At 42.8% G+C, this 14707-nt stretch overlaps 1 protein-coding gene across 3 annotated transcripts in view; it reads left to right on the top strand.

Moving 5' to 3' along the window:
* ARHGAP12 (Rho GTPase activating protein 12) overlaps window positions 1–4862 on the top strand; it is a 72351-nt gene extending 67489 nt beyond the window's left edge. For all 3 annotated transcript variants that reach the window (XM_010585171.1, XM_010585163.1, XM_010585155.1), the window contains 5 exons: window positions 77–175; window positions 2282–2359; window positions 3196–3330; window positions 3614–3716; window positions 4148–4862. In XM_010585171.1, coding sequence (XP_010583473.1) covers window positions 77–175; window positions 2282–2359; window positions 3196–3330; window positions 3614–3716; window positions 4148–4322 — 590 coding nt within the window. In that variant the 3' untranslated portion in view covers window positions 4323–4862. The remainder of the gene's footprint in view (window positions 1–76; window positions 176–2281; window positions 2360–3195; window positions 3331–3613; window positions 3717–4147) is intronic.
* Window positions 4863–14707: the final 9845 nt, after the last annotated feature.

Below are 14707 nucleotides of genomic sequence, written 5' to 3'. Positions count from 1 at the left end.
GGCTTGTTTTAACCTGAACTAGTTCTGTCACTTGAGTCCTGTTCCACTGTAAATCAGTCTCTTTACTTGGTTCCAGATCAAGTGTTTGGTTCCAATCTCACCAGCTTGTGTCAAAGAGAAAACAGCACGGTGCCAAAGTTCGTGAAGCTGTGCATTGAGCATGTTGAGGAACATGGTATGGTTGAAGTTTTTTGTTTCCGAATCTCTCTTGCTCACCACACTATCTAATTTTGAACGTTTTAATCCTTAAAATGCTGTAGATTTATTTGGGGAAAATAATCTGAAACTTGTATCTGTAGTTAGCAATGAGTTTTCAAGTGTGGGGAGGTGGGTGGGATCCAAAATGGAGAGAGGGGAGGAAATCTTATATCTGAGAAATTGATCTGCTACAGTATATTTCAAGCTGAGGAGAAGGCAGGACAGCTTCCTAACAGCAAGGCTCTAAGGAAAGAGGGGTTACAAGAAGTAATAGAAGAGCTCAGCCCATCATGGTTTTTTTCAGATGAAAAGAGAGTGACTGTCAAAATGCAACCATTGGTTCTTTGAGGGTTTAAGCACGCTAACGATCATTTATATTAAAGCTTCCTTGAAACAAACTTCTAGGAAAAAGTTGTGTTCCTGCTCTGTATATGCGTTGACTGCCAGAAGACAAGTCTATGGTTTGATGCCCTTCAGCCAGCTACACCAATTGCTATGCAAAGTTTTATGCAGTTCTGGAGATTATCAGTGTCCACATATTGACTCAATGTTTTGTTTGCTTTCATTGAAAATAAGTGTCTCTTGCCTAATAACTGAGAAAATCATGTTTAAAAGCTACATGTGACATTCTGGGTTGTCTGATGTAAAGGACATCTTCACATTTTTGTTGAAAATATGTTGGTTGCGACTCCTGACTTGGCTGTAGTCTGTGCTGGTTTTCTTGCTTGTTTCTTGCTGTTGTCGTTGCCCTGTCCTTGGAAAAGATGACTGAGAGGGGATTATGGAATCTCCATAATCATCATTCAAATATATACCAGTCTGTTAATCTGAGAACATTCTCTTGAGAATCAGGGTAAGTGTTACAGGGGAATACTACGTGTGAATTTTAAGGCATCTTCCATGGGAACTTCATTTAGGATTTTGTTGCAGCCTGTAGTCCTCTTTCTCAATGCTGCTATTTTATGGCCTGGGAGGGGAAAAATAACTGCTTCCGTTGCCTTACTCCAGTTTGACAAACTGCCACCTTGCTTGTAACAGCAGGCTTTATTCCGTTTGTGATCTGCAGTTTGTGAGAAAGGGGTTATTTTGCTTTGTTCTTTTTTTTAAATTTCTTTTTTATTTTAAAGGCAGGACTGCAGTGAAGATAGTGGTGAAGTTTTCCTTTTTTAAATACCTGAGGGGAAGCTGACAGAAATGAATAGCTTTTTTTCCCCACTTCTCCAACTCTTCTTCCTACTGCCAATACACTTCAAATCAGTTCTTTCTGTAAAGGAATGACTAGTGGATTATGGGGAAAAGGGATATGTCAGATGGTGCTGGTAACTGTGCTGTGTTGCATCAGACAACTCCTTGAGGAGCTACAGGGACTTGCAGGTATTCTGGCAACACTCACCCTCTCAGTGGCACTGACTCACATGCTGCATTCAAGTGGCATTTCAATTAAATTGTTGCTCTCCTAATCACTTCTGAGTAACTGCAGTAGCAACCACAGAGACACAGTTTTCTTTTCTGGTTGAGTGTGCAATACGGTAAAGGCAAGGGCTACCTGTTTTAGTTTTGTAGGCTGTTGGGTAGTGATGAGTGTGCATGCACATCATTCCTTCTCCATGCAAACCCAGTCACTTAACAACTTTGAGATGCTCTCTATGCATGACTTGACTTGATTTTTCTTAACAATGCATTAAAAAATTGAACATCCACAAAATACTTGGTTCTTGCATGTTGAACTCCTGTATACTCTCTGCCGGCCTACCAAGAGCATCTTAAACTACACACCTAGTCTCATTGGGGAAACTTGGAGCTGTTGCCTCATTACAACTATTCTACTGTGTAGGAAGTTTTAGAGATTACTGTGAGCTTGATGCTCCCAAACCTGTGTCAGCAAACTAAACCTCCTCTGATATGCCCTGCCCATCAAAAAAGCTAGTTTAACCTTTGTTGTTGTTGAACCAAGTGTTCTTTGTTACAAGGTGGGTTTCTTTTCTTTTTAATTTTGCTGAGTACACCTATAAAGAAGCAGCCTAATGATTTCAGAATTCATACACATGTGAGGTATTAAAATGGATTTATGCTTTTGTTTTAGGGTTAGATGTTGATGGCTTATACCGAGTTAGTGGCAATCTTGCAGTGATACAGAAGCTAAGATTTGCAGTCAATCATGGTAAGCTTCCTTTAACTATATTACAATTTTGTATGTTTTCAGATTGTTGAAGTTCGTAGAAAGCTCAGGAAAAAATTTCGTAATGTATAACTGCAGTCTTCCATGAGAAATGACTGTCCTCTTTGAAGTAAAATTACATCAAAATTGCAGAATTTAGTGTGTAATATGCATCATTTGAAAAACCTAGCATCCTGAAAGTTTGGTCTTATGTGGAGCATAGAGGCATTTCTAGACCATAATTCTAAAGAAGGGTGGTAATAGAACTGGGGTGGGGTGAATTATTTCAAACAAAATCACTTCATACCTTATGGAAAAACAGTAAGCATGTTAAGCTTCCACCGCCATTAAAATTGTAAGTTAATGCTTTTTAGCAAGATTTGCCACTCTCTGTTAGTATAGGGGTGGTTAGCTCTTCTTCGCCATACTCTGTGTATAAAACCCTTTCATGTGGCTTTATCTTAGTGTTTTGTTCAGTGGGAATCAATAGGAAGCCCATCCACAAGCTGACCTCTCATCTCCTGATTGACAGGGTCTAACAGTAAATTCTGCGTTATGTCAGCAGCTCCTGTTCCCCTCTGAAAAATGCCCTTGGTATAGGGGAGCTGCATTTAGTGCAGTAGGCAGAGTTTGGCCATCTCTGTCTGTTGTGGTTGAGGTTTTTTTATCCCCTTTTATATTGCTGCAGTTCTGTATCCCAGCACAGAATGGGCTGAAGTGGAGTAAGAGTATTCACTGCTTTAAAAGCAATAAGTACAGAAGAGTAGTTAAATTTATTTTTTGAAAAAAAGCTTTGATAGTTAAATTAGTAACAGTAATTATTTATTTTTCTCTCTCAGATGAGAAACTAGACTTGAATGACAGTAAATGGGAAGATATACATGTCATCACAGGAGCTCTAAAGATGTTTTTCAGAGAATTGCCAGAGCCGCTGTTCACTTATAATCACTTCAATGACTTTGTCAATGCAATTAGTAAGTCTGGAAAACATGTGTGTGCTTTTTGTATAAGTTCTGCTCAATACGTACAATTCCCTTAATTATTTTGGACAGTAAAAAGAATGTTTTGGTTATAAATGTGTAAGGCTTACCTAAAACACTGCCTGTCAGTACTGCACGGTCTGGTCAGGAGGTGGCAGTATTTTATCTCATATTAGCACTGCAAAACGCTTGCTTTTATTCCCAGTCTGTTAAATTTTACACTAAAGTTTTAAACAAAAATACTAAATTTTTGCTTCTATACCTCATCCTTTTGCAGAACAAGAACCAAGGCAACGTGTCCATGCTGTTAAAGATTTAATCAAACAGTTGCCAAAACCAAATCAGGACACTATGCAGGTACTCTTTAGACACCTGAAAAGGTAAGTAGCAGATAGAAGGAGAGGCTTTGTATTGCTGATCTTCCCTTAAAGCTAAATAATCCAATTAAAAGTACTAGGTGCCTGTTCCCACTGCATTTTCCTTGCCTGTATTGGGCTTGATTAAAACTAGTGTATCTGTATTTATACAAGCTTGCAGAGCACAAAACAGAGACTTTAGACAGTATGTGTAATAGTTCTGATGTTTACTGCCAAGTCCTTTTGTTCGAGGGATTGTGAGAGGATCAGGAATAGCATTTCAAAACAAAACTTTTCTGTAGAGAGGGGAATCACAGCAGCTGTGTGTCCTAATAACAAGACTACTCGTTAAATAAATACTGTGAATAGTCATTTGCTTTGGACTGTGTCTTTTTCCTGTCATCCTATTACTCTAACACTGATAAGCCTCTTTTTGTTTATTTTTTCTCTTTCAGAGTTGTAGAAAACGGAGAAAAGAACCGAATGACCTATCAAAGTGTAGCAATAGTTTTTGGTCCAACCTTATTAAAACCAGAGAAAGAGACTGGTAACATAGCAGTCCACACAGTATACCAGAATCAGATTGTGGAATTAATTCTACTGGAATTAAATTCCATCTTTGGACGCTGACATTTTTCTGGGAGTAAAAACTGGAAGTGATGGGTTGGCAGCAGTACTCCATCAGAAGGAAAATCTCTCACTGTACATGATGTATTATGTTTGTGGACCAAGCAGCAACTTGTTTTTTGCACTTTTGGGGAGGGGAGAAGCAGGAGAAATGTTTGACCACTTTAATGCAAATTAAAGACAACACTCTGGATTTCTTTGAAAAGTTCAATGTAAAAAGTGAATTGAAAAGTTTATAGTTTGCCTTTTTTAAAGTAGCATTGGAAAAATGTAATATAGGTTCATACACTGGATTTCTTGGAGAGTAAAGCTATTAATCTCAAACTGGATAATCTGGAATTTAATCTTAAAATTCTTCCACTTGATAGGGAAAAGTCCTACCAACTGGTATGGAAAAATTCAGTGAAGTTACATCTTAAGCTTGTGTATTACAACCTACTCAGATCTGTATGACACTTTTCCAAGGGGTTTCTGCATGCAGTGACTGTCTTAAACTTGTGCTAACAGTTTGGTTTAGTTATTCAAATCTAATTCTTCACTTGATATCTGCTGTCCTTTTTTCCTTTTTTTTTTTTCCCCTTTTTCTTTTTTTCTTTCCATTTTTTTCCCCAGCAACCTTTCTGGAACTTCTTAGTTGCTTTACAGAGCAGCACACTACTTCAAACACTGAACTTGTGAGAAGATCTAGCAACGGATATTTGTCTTGTGGCATAATAGAAGTCATATTTAATAAACATGTTCATTTTTTCTGGGTATTTCCTGAGCTAAGTTTTGTGTTATACTGATTTAAAGCTAAAATCCTAAGTAAATACCAACTGTAACACTGTCTTGAGTTCTTGGTATAATGCTGTGGTAGTGGAAGTTTCTTGATGTAAATACAGGCTGTCCTTTGGATTCTTGTATATAATTCAGTTCCTGTATAGTTCAAGAATACTTTAGTCACACATTTCTAATCATGGGTAGATTAGCTACAGTAGCATAATGTTTCCAGTGGATGTCTGGGTTTCAGCAGGGAAACAGGTTATGGGGAGGGAGGGGGGGACCTAACTGTGTGCACTTTTAGATGTTAATTACATTTGCAGACAAATAACTGTAATGCAAATGGTACTGGAGAAATACTGAGTGTGCTTGCTAAATTGTTAATGCACTACAAGAGGAGCCTTTTAGGTTATTTAATATGTACAGGATACATTAGAAAAATGTGTTAAGAATTCTAACATCTACAAATAGTGAAACTCATGTTTTGATAGATAGATGTTTGATGGAATCCATGATGCTAAATTTAAGATTTTCTTTTTACATTAATGTAGAATAACTTGTAAAATTGGTTTTGAAAGATTTTGTTACAGGGAGCATGGTCTGCTGAAGATTTTTTTAAATGTATTTTTCTAGACTAACTGCTGTATCTGACATATTTGTTATGTCTAACCTGAATAAACAAACCCGTTAGTTCTTTTAGAGTTTGCCACTCTGGCTTCAGACAACATGAACCCCCTTTAAATAACAAGACTGACGTATCTTACTGCTTAGCATGGATACTACTTGTGGCAAAGAGTTGTCATGCTGGGTTAAAAGACAGATGCTTACTTTACAACCTGATGATTTTAGGAACTTCCTAATCCTTTTCTTTAACAACTTAAATTCTACCTAAGATTCAGAGAGGGCAGAAGTAATTTATGGATATAAATTTACGGTCTTTAAAATGTATCCCAACTTAGGAACCTACTGTACAGAAAGATACATTGGGGAATTAATTGTATTAATTAACTGAAGGTTGTATACCTTTCACGACACAGTTCTGGCTTACAGCAAAGGGGATGTGTGGTGAAGTACTGAGCTGTAATCAGATGAATGGTACGAGAATTTCATGAGCATAGGGCTTGCACGAAAAGTCTTTGGAGATAAAAGAGAAGATGAGTTACTTTGTGGCTTTCTCACTGTTGTCTTGTGGTAATGGTGAAGTCTTGTGGTTTGTTGCAAAGCAACCTGGGTGAGAATTGTGAAAGCTCCATCTCTGTGTTGTTGTCAGCCTCCTGGTAGGCTGTCAAACCAGAGCAGTGCTGAGTGGCAGGCGTGCCCCAAACTACTAGAAAATACCAACAAAGTTGAAATCTGTTGCTGTAGATTATTCAAATCCCAACTTCAACTGTAACATAAAAAAGAATTCCCACTGCTAAATGAGAGGGCCTCTCCAGAGGCCACCTTTTCTCTATGAGTGTTATGTTTTTCAAAGAATACCTTTTTAAAAGAATTTGATAATGAGGATGTCACACTTTTCCTTGTATTTCCCCCAAATAAAGCATTTTGTTATTACAATATATAGTATGGTTTTGTGCAGTGAAGTTGTCATATGTTTTAATGTTCTCATTTTTAGTTTGGGGAGGGGAGAGTATTCTTTCTAATTGAAAGAGGTGTAGCTAAACACTCGAAATATTCGGGAAGAGGAGGCCAGCCAGGCTGACCGTATGCTGCTTGTGACCAACTTGAAACTGTGTATGTCAGCACATTGGGTTTCTTCACTCCTTGAAATACCTTGTCTTGTTCTGCAGTTAGCTTTCTTTTAAAAAATCAAAAACAGATTTTTGCACAACAGCAGGGGAAAGCTATTTGTATTAGATGAACAAATTTATATGTTCCTCTAAATCAGCTTTGGTTCTGATTTAAAACCAATTTAAAGACTGAGTGTAAGCTCTTGCAGCAATAACCACTCAAAGATACTGGAGGTCCAATATTAAGTATCGGTGCCAGTTGAAGTTTTGTTCCAGCACTAGAGCTGTGTTTAGCTCTATAGTTCTGCTACACAGTGTTAGTAGCAAGCAACTCTCAGTTGTGCTTGATCTATACCAGTTACAGCTTTCTTCCCTTTAAAGCTGGAGAGAGAAGTGGACACAAAAAAAAGACAAATATACACAGTCATTTCATGTAAACTAATTTTTTAAAATCAGAGTTGCATGTAAATAAAGCTTCCTGCGTGCAAGTGGATAGGTCATGCTTACTGCCAGGTCCAGACTTTCCTCCCCATCTTCACAGAAAGCCACGATGAATTCCCTTTGTACTGAACCCATTGTATCCAGGCAAGTGAATCCTCGGCTCGCAGCGTGAGAGAGAAGGGAGTTTGTAGGTAATACAGTATCAGTTTATTCCTATGTGGAGCCCTGACTTCTTCCCCTTGAAGGGAACTGCTTTATTTAGGCCCAAAGTAATGATATTTTCAGAATCAATCGGTTAATTCATAAGCCATAACGTAAACCAAGCACAGTGGGGCATTCTGCTGGGCAAAGGGGGAGGTACAGCATGTCTAATGAGGCCTTCTGCAACTGCCGGGGAGAGGAGAGCTCCTCTGAAGAATCTTAATTAGCCTCCACAATTGCAAAGTTTTGTGGGCAAGCAGCTGGTAGGACTGGATCAGACCTTTACAAAAGTAGCCCTATGTGATTGTGGGATTTAAATGAACATTCCCCCCCAGCATTCTTGTAAACAGAGCACTTGTAAAACAAGATCACACTGTGTAACAAACCGACATGAAAGACAGAGGCAACTTGGCCTCTTGGTCCTTTTTATTGCCTTGAGAATTAAATGGTGGCTCTAATACTAGTTTCCTACAACTTCCTGAAATGGATGTGAGTTTGTTAAGGTACTTAGCTGCTACTTTCTTTCGAGAGAAGAAATTTGTGTTAAACTCGGCAAACTCAGAACTGCAAAGTGGAACAAGCAGGGATAGCATCAGGTTTATTTCTCATAGAACCTCATCTTGTAGCTTATTGCACTAAAATGTAGTTGGCTAGGGAAGGGGAGAGCAGATCCTTAGTGTGGGAATAAGTAAATGCAAAACACCGAAGGCAACCAGACAAAGCAGGTGTGATGGACAAGCGAGATAGCAAAGAAACAGTCACTTAGAAAATCTGCAGGAATCCAGGCCAGAGAGCTGGGAGAAAGCCAGGCTGCCAAGAGTGTAGATTGGTTTTGTTTTTTTTTTTCTTTTCTTTTCTATTTTTCTTCTTTTTCCACTTCATACAATGCAGATGAAGGCCTGGCTGCGTTTTGTAAGGGTAAGTTGCTCTGTAAACAGATGGAGTTCAAGTGAAATTGCAAAATGGCAGTGCCCACCTCTCTCTGGACTTTTCCAGAGTGGCTTCTATGTGTTGGCTCCCCAGTGATGCACTTGTGTCCAGGTTCACTTGGCACAAACACCAGAGTGCTAATGGGAGTCAAGAACTATGTTCCTTTAACATAACTGTGAATTCACAATCGGTATCTGTGCGATAAAAAAATAAACTTGTTCTCAGTTTGGCAGCAGCATTCTGGTGGCACCGAGTGCCCCATCCAAGACCCAAACCTTGCGGCACCAGATCCTGAAGAGCAAGGGCAGCCCTCTCAGTTACAGTCTCAGCACACCAGAAGAAAGAAATCATGAAGATGAAAAGTGGGAGTATGCGGAAAAAAATAAAAGCCCAAGCTAAACTATCTTCACAACCAGTTTAGATTTGTATGTACGGTACATATCTGCTCAGAATAGTTTCTTAATTCATAGTGTGAAAGAAACAGCTGTCCTCTAAAAAAATAAATACCATAATTAAAAGCTGTCATTTTTTACATCAGGCATTAGAAGATAAATGTTAAACGTCAGTCAGCTTGTCTAGTTCATCATGTGCTGCAGCCAAATGGCTGGAATCAAACCGCTGGCAGGGTGTTACCTGGCCACCGAGGTGGCAGTGCTCTCTGCCTGCTCTTCACCGAGAGGGTGATGCTGAGCTGCTGGTGATGCTGAGCTGCTGGTGGCTTGTCGGCTTTCTGCATGTGAGTGTCCTGCCTAGCTACTTGTTTCAGTAAAAGGAGGTACCTAACCTAGAAACAGAACTGAAAAACACCTTTTTTCCAAGAAACCTTCCTATCGGCCTGAGCTGGTCAGCGCTTTGTCCACAGTCCCTTCTGCTGCACAGTGCTGCCACCAAGTTCGCCGGCCTGTGGCAGGGATGCTCTCCGTGGGACTGAGCGAGCACATCTTCCGTGGGTGCTGGCCTTGGCAAGGCCCCTGCCAACGCACACGCGTGACCCACTCTACTTCACAGCTTTCTTCTGTGAAGAAAAATGGAGACGTGGTTGTGCAAGGGATAGAGCCTCTCCTCTAGCACCCCCTTAGAGCATTTTGTACAATGAAGGACGCCACTGTATTTTCCCACTATGAAATAGCTCTTTCTTAGCTGAGGTACTGTTCTCACTGATATACCAGTCCTGCTCTAAGTTTTGCCTTCGCAGTTTTAAAGATAAGACTTCTTTTCCTATTAATCTCTCCTTTTCCTTCCTCCACCCACCTGCTATTCCTTCTGCACTGAAAGTCAATCTGACTTGGACCTTTTGCTTCCTTATTTGTTCAACAGCCCGGAGCCTGGGGGCTGGAATGTGATGTGCTCTGCCCAGAGCGCTGCTTCGCCTGCGGAGGCTGAGGCACAGGCCACTCAGCCATAGACGCTTCATTAAAAAGCAGTCATCAGCGTTAATGCTAAATGGTAATGTAAATGAAAAAAAAAAAAAGGGCAAAAAGAAAAGCACAGACTAGAAGAATAAAAAAATGGTCCTTTCCAGGTAATAGTTAAAGCAGGCTGCATGTTGCTCCCCTGTTTCCCAGAGTGCCCATTCTTCTCCTGTATTGCAGGAATGTACATAAGCTAAGCAATTAGGTATTATATTTGGCGCAAGACTGAGGGAAAGCAATGTAATTCCATGCAACCATTGAATCACCAACCGTATCGCTTGTGCAGGCTGAGCTGTGAGCCAGCTGTCAAGAGGACTGCACAATCTTCAGGTTTGCATTAAAACACTGTGGCTATAGGCCAGGATCATACTTGTCCCCTTCTTTTGCCTGAGCTTCCCAGCCTGCCCCATTCAAATGCATGAAAATACATAACTTTCTCTCCACCTTTCCTGTTTGTGGAGTACAGCAGCTCTGTGCAGCCAGCCAAGTGCTCAGGGTGTCCATGGGTACAGTTTCTTCCCTTGTATATACACAATTTAGTTAAGAGGGGGAGAAGACCGTTTATTATAAACATTGAACAGTGGGAGGCATCATTAGCTCTTAAAAATCATAACTAACTCCCCAGGTGGTTGTCCTAATGCATTCTGGGCTTTCTTTACATCCTTGAGATAAAAAGAAAGCCTGAGCATGTGAGGGCAGGGTGCAGTGCAATGGAACATTGAGTGCCACTGTCGCTGGCAAGGCAACCTCTATTTTGCCAGCATCCGTCTCAGACGGCAGAAGCGATGCCCGTGCTGTGTGAGCCAGAGGTGGGAACTAGCACCTTTCCTTCCTTCCTGCTGCCTTTCTAACTTGCTAGGTCATGAGCTAAGGCTTGTGGCATGTTGCAGGCCAGACAGCTTGATTATAATGCTCCTTTCTGGTTTTAAAGAATCTATGAATGAAGTTGGCACGTAGCCTTCCATTTAGCCATTGGCTTCCTTGTTCCTGCTTCACCATTCATGCCTTTTATCAAATGAAACCACTTCTCCTGGCCAAAGCTTCATTCCCGTTTCTCTCCTAAAGTAACGCTGCTTAATTGAGCAAACCTGTCTCGTCACCCACGGCAGCACCCACAGCCCTGCTGTGCTGGAGAGTTCCTGCGGACGCGGATGGCCGTGGTGGTACCAGGTGCTGCCACTGTCCCCATGAGTTCAATAAAGTCCTGGCAAAGTTACTCTTTCTTTATCGCAGCCTGAAATATGAGAGTTGGGTGCTTGCAGCCTCAAAGGCTTCTCTCTTTAAAATGCTTTGCATCAGATACAAAGAAATCCTCAAAGCCGTGAGCCACTGCCAGGCTCTCAAGGAGAGGCCTTTGGGGCTCAAATAAAGATAAGCTGCAGAATATTCTTCACTTCCCCTTCACCCTTTGATACCCACCCTCCAGGCCATCCCCAGCCTTTGCTTTATGGGGTTGTCCAACCCCACTGGTATGTCCTGGAAAATCCCACTGTCGACTGCCACAGGAGCTCTGGTCTGGGTGTCCCTGAATCCATCCCTGAATCCCTGATTTCCAGCCACTCTGGGACCAGAGACCTTACAACCCCTGGAGCTATGCAGCAATCACGGCACGTTTTGCTTCCTGAAGCAATTAGCCAGCACTTAGGCACCTATGCCCTGTTTGTGATATAGCAGAGTGGCTTAAGGGCAAGTGCTGTAGCTACCATGCCCTAGCACCCGCTGCAGGCTGGAGGTCCCTACCTGCCCTGGTAGGGTTTTGAGGGAGAAAGGTGTGCAAATCAGTCTGCTTGACATCTGTAGGACCATGTCCTCGCAAGGAGCAAAAGCTCAGATTAAGGGCTCATATATCAAAGTGCTCCAAAATGTACGCATCCACTCAGAAGTGTTGGCAAGGAAAACTGGCATTAAGTAACAAGGAGGAAAGTGAAAAGCATCATGGGCAGCTGGACTAGGACTGTGCAGCTGAGGTGTTTACTCTTATTTCTTTCCAGAATGACAGGTTTGGGTGATATCAACACCCAGGTAACCACAAATCTTGCTGTCCATGTGAACAAAAGCTTTGCTGAAGCACCAGGGACCAGAGAACTGGTAGAAAGCGTGTCTCCAAGGGCTGGCCGGTGGGTAAGGATGATGCAGCCTGAAGCAACACTAGCAAGCTGCCTCCCCGGCTGTCACCAGGGTACTGCAAAGGCACTGCACCGACTCCCAAAATACAGACTTTGGAGAGGGAAGAAGAACAGCTTCCAGAAGCCGTCACCAAAAGCAGCAGCCCCAGCACAACCTGCTGCTGTGTCCCTAGAGCGCTTTGCAAAGCCTCGCTAACATCCCAGATCGGGCCAGCGCCACAGGCTGGGGCAGACCCTGGGGTTCCCCTCCCTGCTTGCTGCCAGTACCGCGTCCCTCTGCGGCTCCCGCAGCGATTCTGTGGTACCCATGGCCCCCGCCACGTTGTCCTGCCCTAACCTGTAGCTTCTGTGAGTCAGGTTGTCTGGGCAAGAGCTGCCCCACCAGCCACACACCAGGGAGAGAAGGAAAAGCTGGAATTACATTTCTACTTATGCCAGGAAAGCCAGCACTTGAAGGACAGTGCTGTTAGCTACCTTGTGGCAGCTGGAAGAGGTTTTTGGAGACAGAAACATCGAACGCTTGTGGCTTGATTATAATTTTCAAGACAAAGCTTGTTGTGACAATGAATTATTTAACTTAGAGAGAGGTGCTCAGCATCTTATAATTATGTACAAAAAAATCAAGGCTCTGAACATTAAGAACCAAGATTAAAGAAGAAATAAGATACTAGCAGATTTGGCCTAGTCTAGCAGACTTCTCTGACAAATTAAAAGTACGTATCTCTGTATTACTATTTCACCTGAGCTGGTGATGGGCACTACAGTTGCATCACTGGGAAGAACATGGCAAAGCCTGAATTTCCTTTCATTTCCAGGCACCCATGAAAAGACTGCACACTGCTGAAAAACTGTGATTTAAACTGTGAAAGAAAATATTGTAAAGCCTTGCAGTGGTAGTTTGGGGTCTAGTAATGATTCCCCCCCAGTGCATTGCTGTGTGGAAGATGTGCCTGAGTCCCCTTCCTGACTGATAGCTCAAGGTCCACAAAGCAGAGCCTCTGATTTCCTTTTTATTCACTCAAAGTGTTCCCCAATCTAGCCATGAAACTCTGGGTGAAGTTGGAAAAGCTGGTAATTATAACCCAGGGCAGAGCAGATGGCGGAGTCACAGTGATTGAGTTACTGCTCCTTTGATACCACCATCTGGGCCCCCTCCCACCTGCCCTGCAAACAAACCCTGGCAAAGTTTTTGCCCCCCCTCCCAAAGCTCTATTCCCCACCAAGCTGGCCGACAGCATCTCGCACTATTGCACAGAGTCACTTTTTATAGTTAAAGCGCTGAAAAGAGAGGGAAGACATAATTAGGAGGACTCTAGTCCTCTTTTTGCAACCTTAACCCTGCTCCTGTTCAATCCAGCAGAACAGCGCTGTCACCTTCTCCCAGGATAATGAACTCGGGTCTGTCAGACTCTTTCCTAGGGAGGTGAAATATCTAACAAATCCTGGCCCCTGTTACCCATTAAGCACAAGTCTCTCAGAATTGCCTCGACCTGATCACATCAGTTGTCCTTGGTCCTGGTCATCGTCCTCATTTCCTCTCCTCTGCAGAGCGCGCTCACGAATGCTACCAGGCTGCAGAAATCCCCCCTTCTTATCCCGCTCCTCGAGTTGTACACGGGACGCCGCTCCACGTGGGCAGGAGGGCTCCAGCTCCTCGCCAAGCCAGCCGACACAACCTGCGGCGAGGGTGACCCCGCAGAGGCCCTCGCCGCGCTGGGCACGAGCGGGAAGCAACGGCCTGGGCCGAGGGTGGGCTGGACCCTCGCGCTGAAGAGTGCCTTGGAGAAGGCAGGCGGCGCTCAGCAGCCCACGGACGGGAGGGTTTTTCAGGGACATTTTGGCCAAATCCTCTCCTTGCCTGAGACCTCACCCTCCTTTTCCCTTTGTTCAACTGTCTTGCAGGTCTTGGCTACTGGCAGAATTAAGGTCACAGCTCGGTCTGTTGAAAATACCCATCCAATTATCTGTTGGGCCATGTTTATCCTTTATTTTCTTGGCTGCAAGTAGTCCTGGAAGGCACAGGACCGCTCACCTCAATGAAGCCAGCCAGTCTTTTTATTCTCACCTGCTTTCTCCCCCAAAGTCCCATGCGAGGGCTCTGATCGCCCTTTTAAAGGGGTCTCGTAGCCTTCCCTTTGAGAGTGCTGCGAGGTCTCCGCCACGCAGCAATCCGTTCACAGCATAATTATTCTCCGTTAAGGCCTCAGAGACCGCGAGGCTCCTGACATTTTTCATTGCCTGGAGAGGGGTAATTTTTCATTGCTTTCCTGAGGACTCTTGCAGTTCGCAACAGTAATGGAGCATCCAGCTACACCGAGCTGCAGCCTACAGTTTATTTTTACCTCTTGATGGACATAAGCTGAAGGACTTCCAGTTAAGATCGGGAAAATGGGGAAGCGTAAGCAAAGCTATTAAGCAAATTATTGCAGAAGCTCGTAGCAAACCACAGAGTCTCTCATGGTGGATGTAACACGATTTTGAAATTGTACAATAACAAGATACGCTTTACCAAATACTAAGCTATAAGTAAAAAGCAGCAGGAAAGAAGGCATCTCAAGTTACATTAAAATAAATAAACTCTGAAATACAATCAGCAATATCGTATATGCGTCTAACTTTATCTGTCTCCAGCTACAGATCTAGAGGCCAGATCCCCACTGAAGCTGGTATGTGATTGTGTCAGCTGAGCTGTTGGTGTAGGAAAGACATCACTTCATCTCTGGGATACACACTAAGAAAAACAGAGCCTAGAAATCATACTTTGGCAGGATCTGCATATCTTCAGCTAG

This window comes from Haliaeetus leucocephalus, unplaced genomic scaffold, assembly GCF_000737465.1.
Source record: "Haliaeetus leucocephalus isolate CR32 unplaced genomic scaffold, Haliaeetus_leucocephalus-4.0 Scaffold0, whole genome shotgun sequence".
Taxonomy (NCBI): Eukaryota; Metazoa; Chordata; class Aves; order Accipitriformes; family Accipitridae; genus Haliaeetus; species Haliaeetus leucocephalus.
This window is presented reverse-complemented; position numbering and strand designations above follow the sequence as displayed.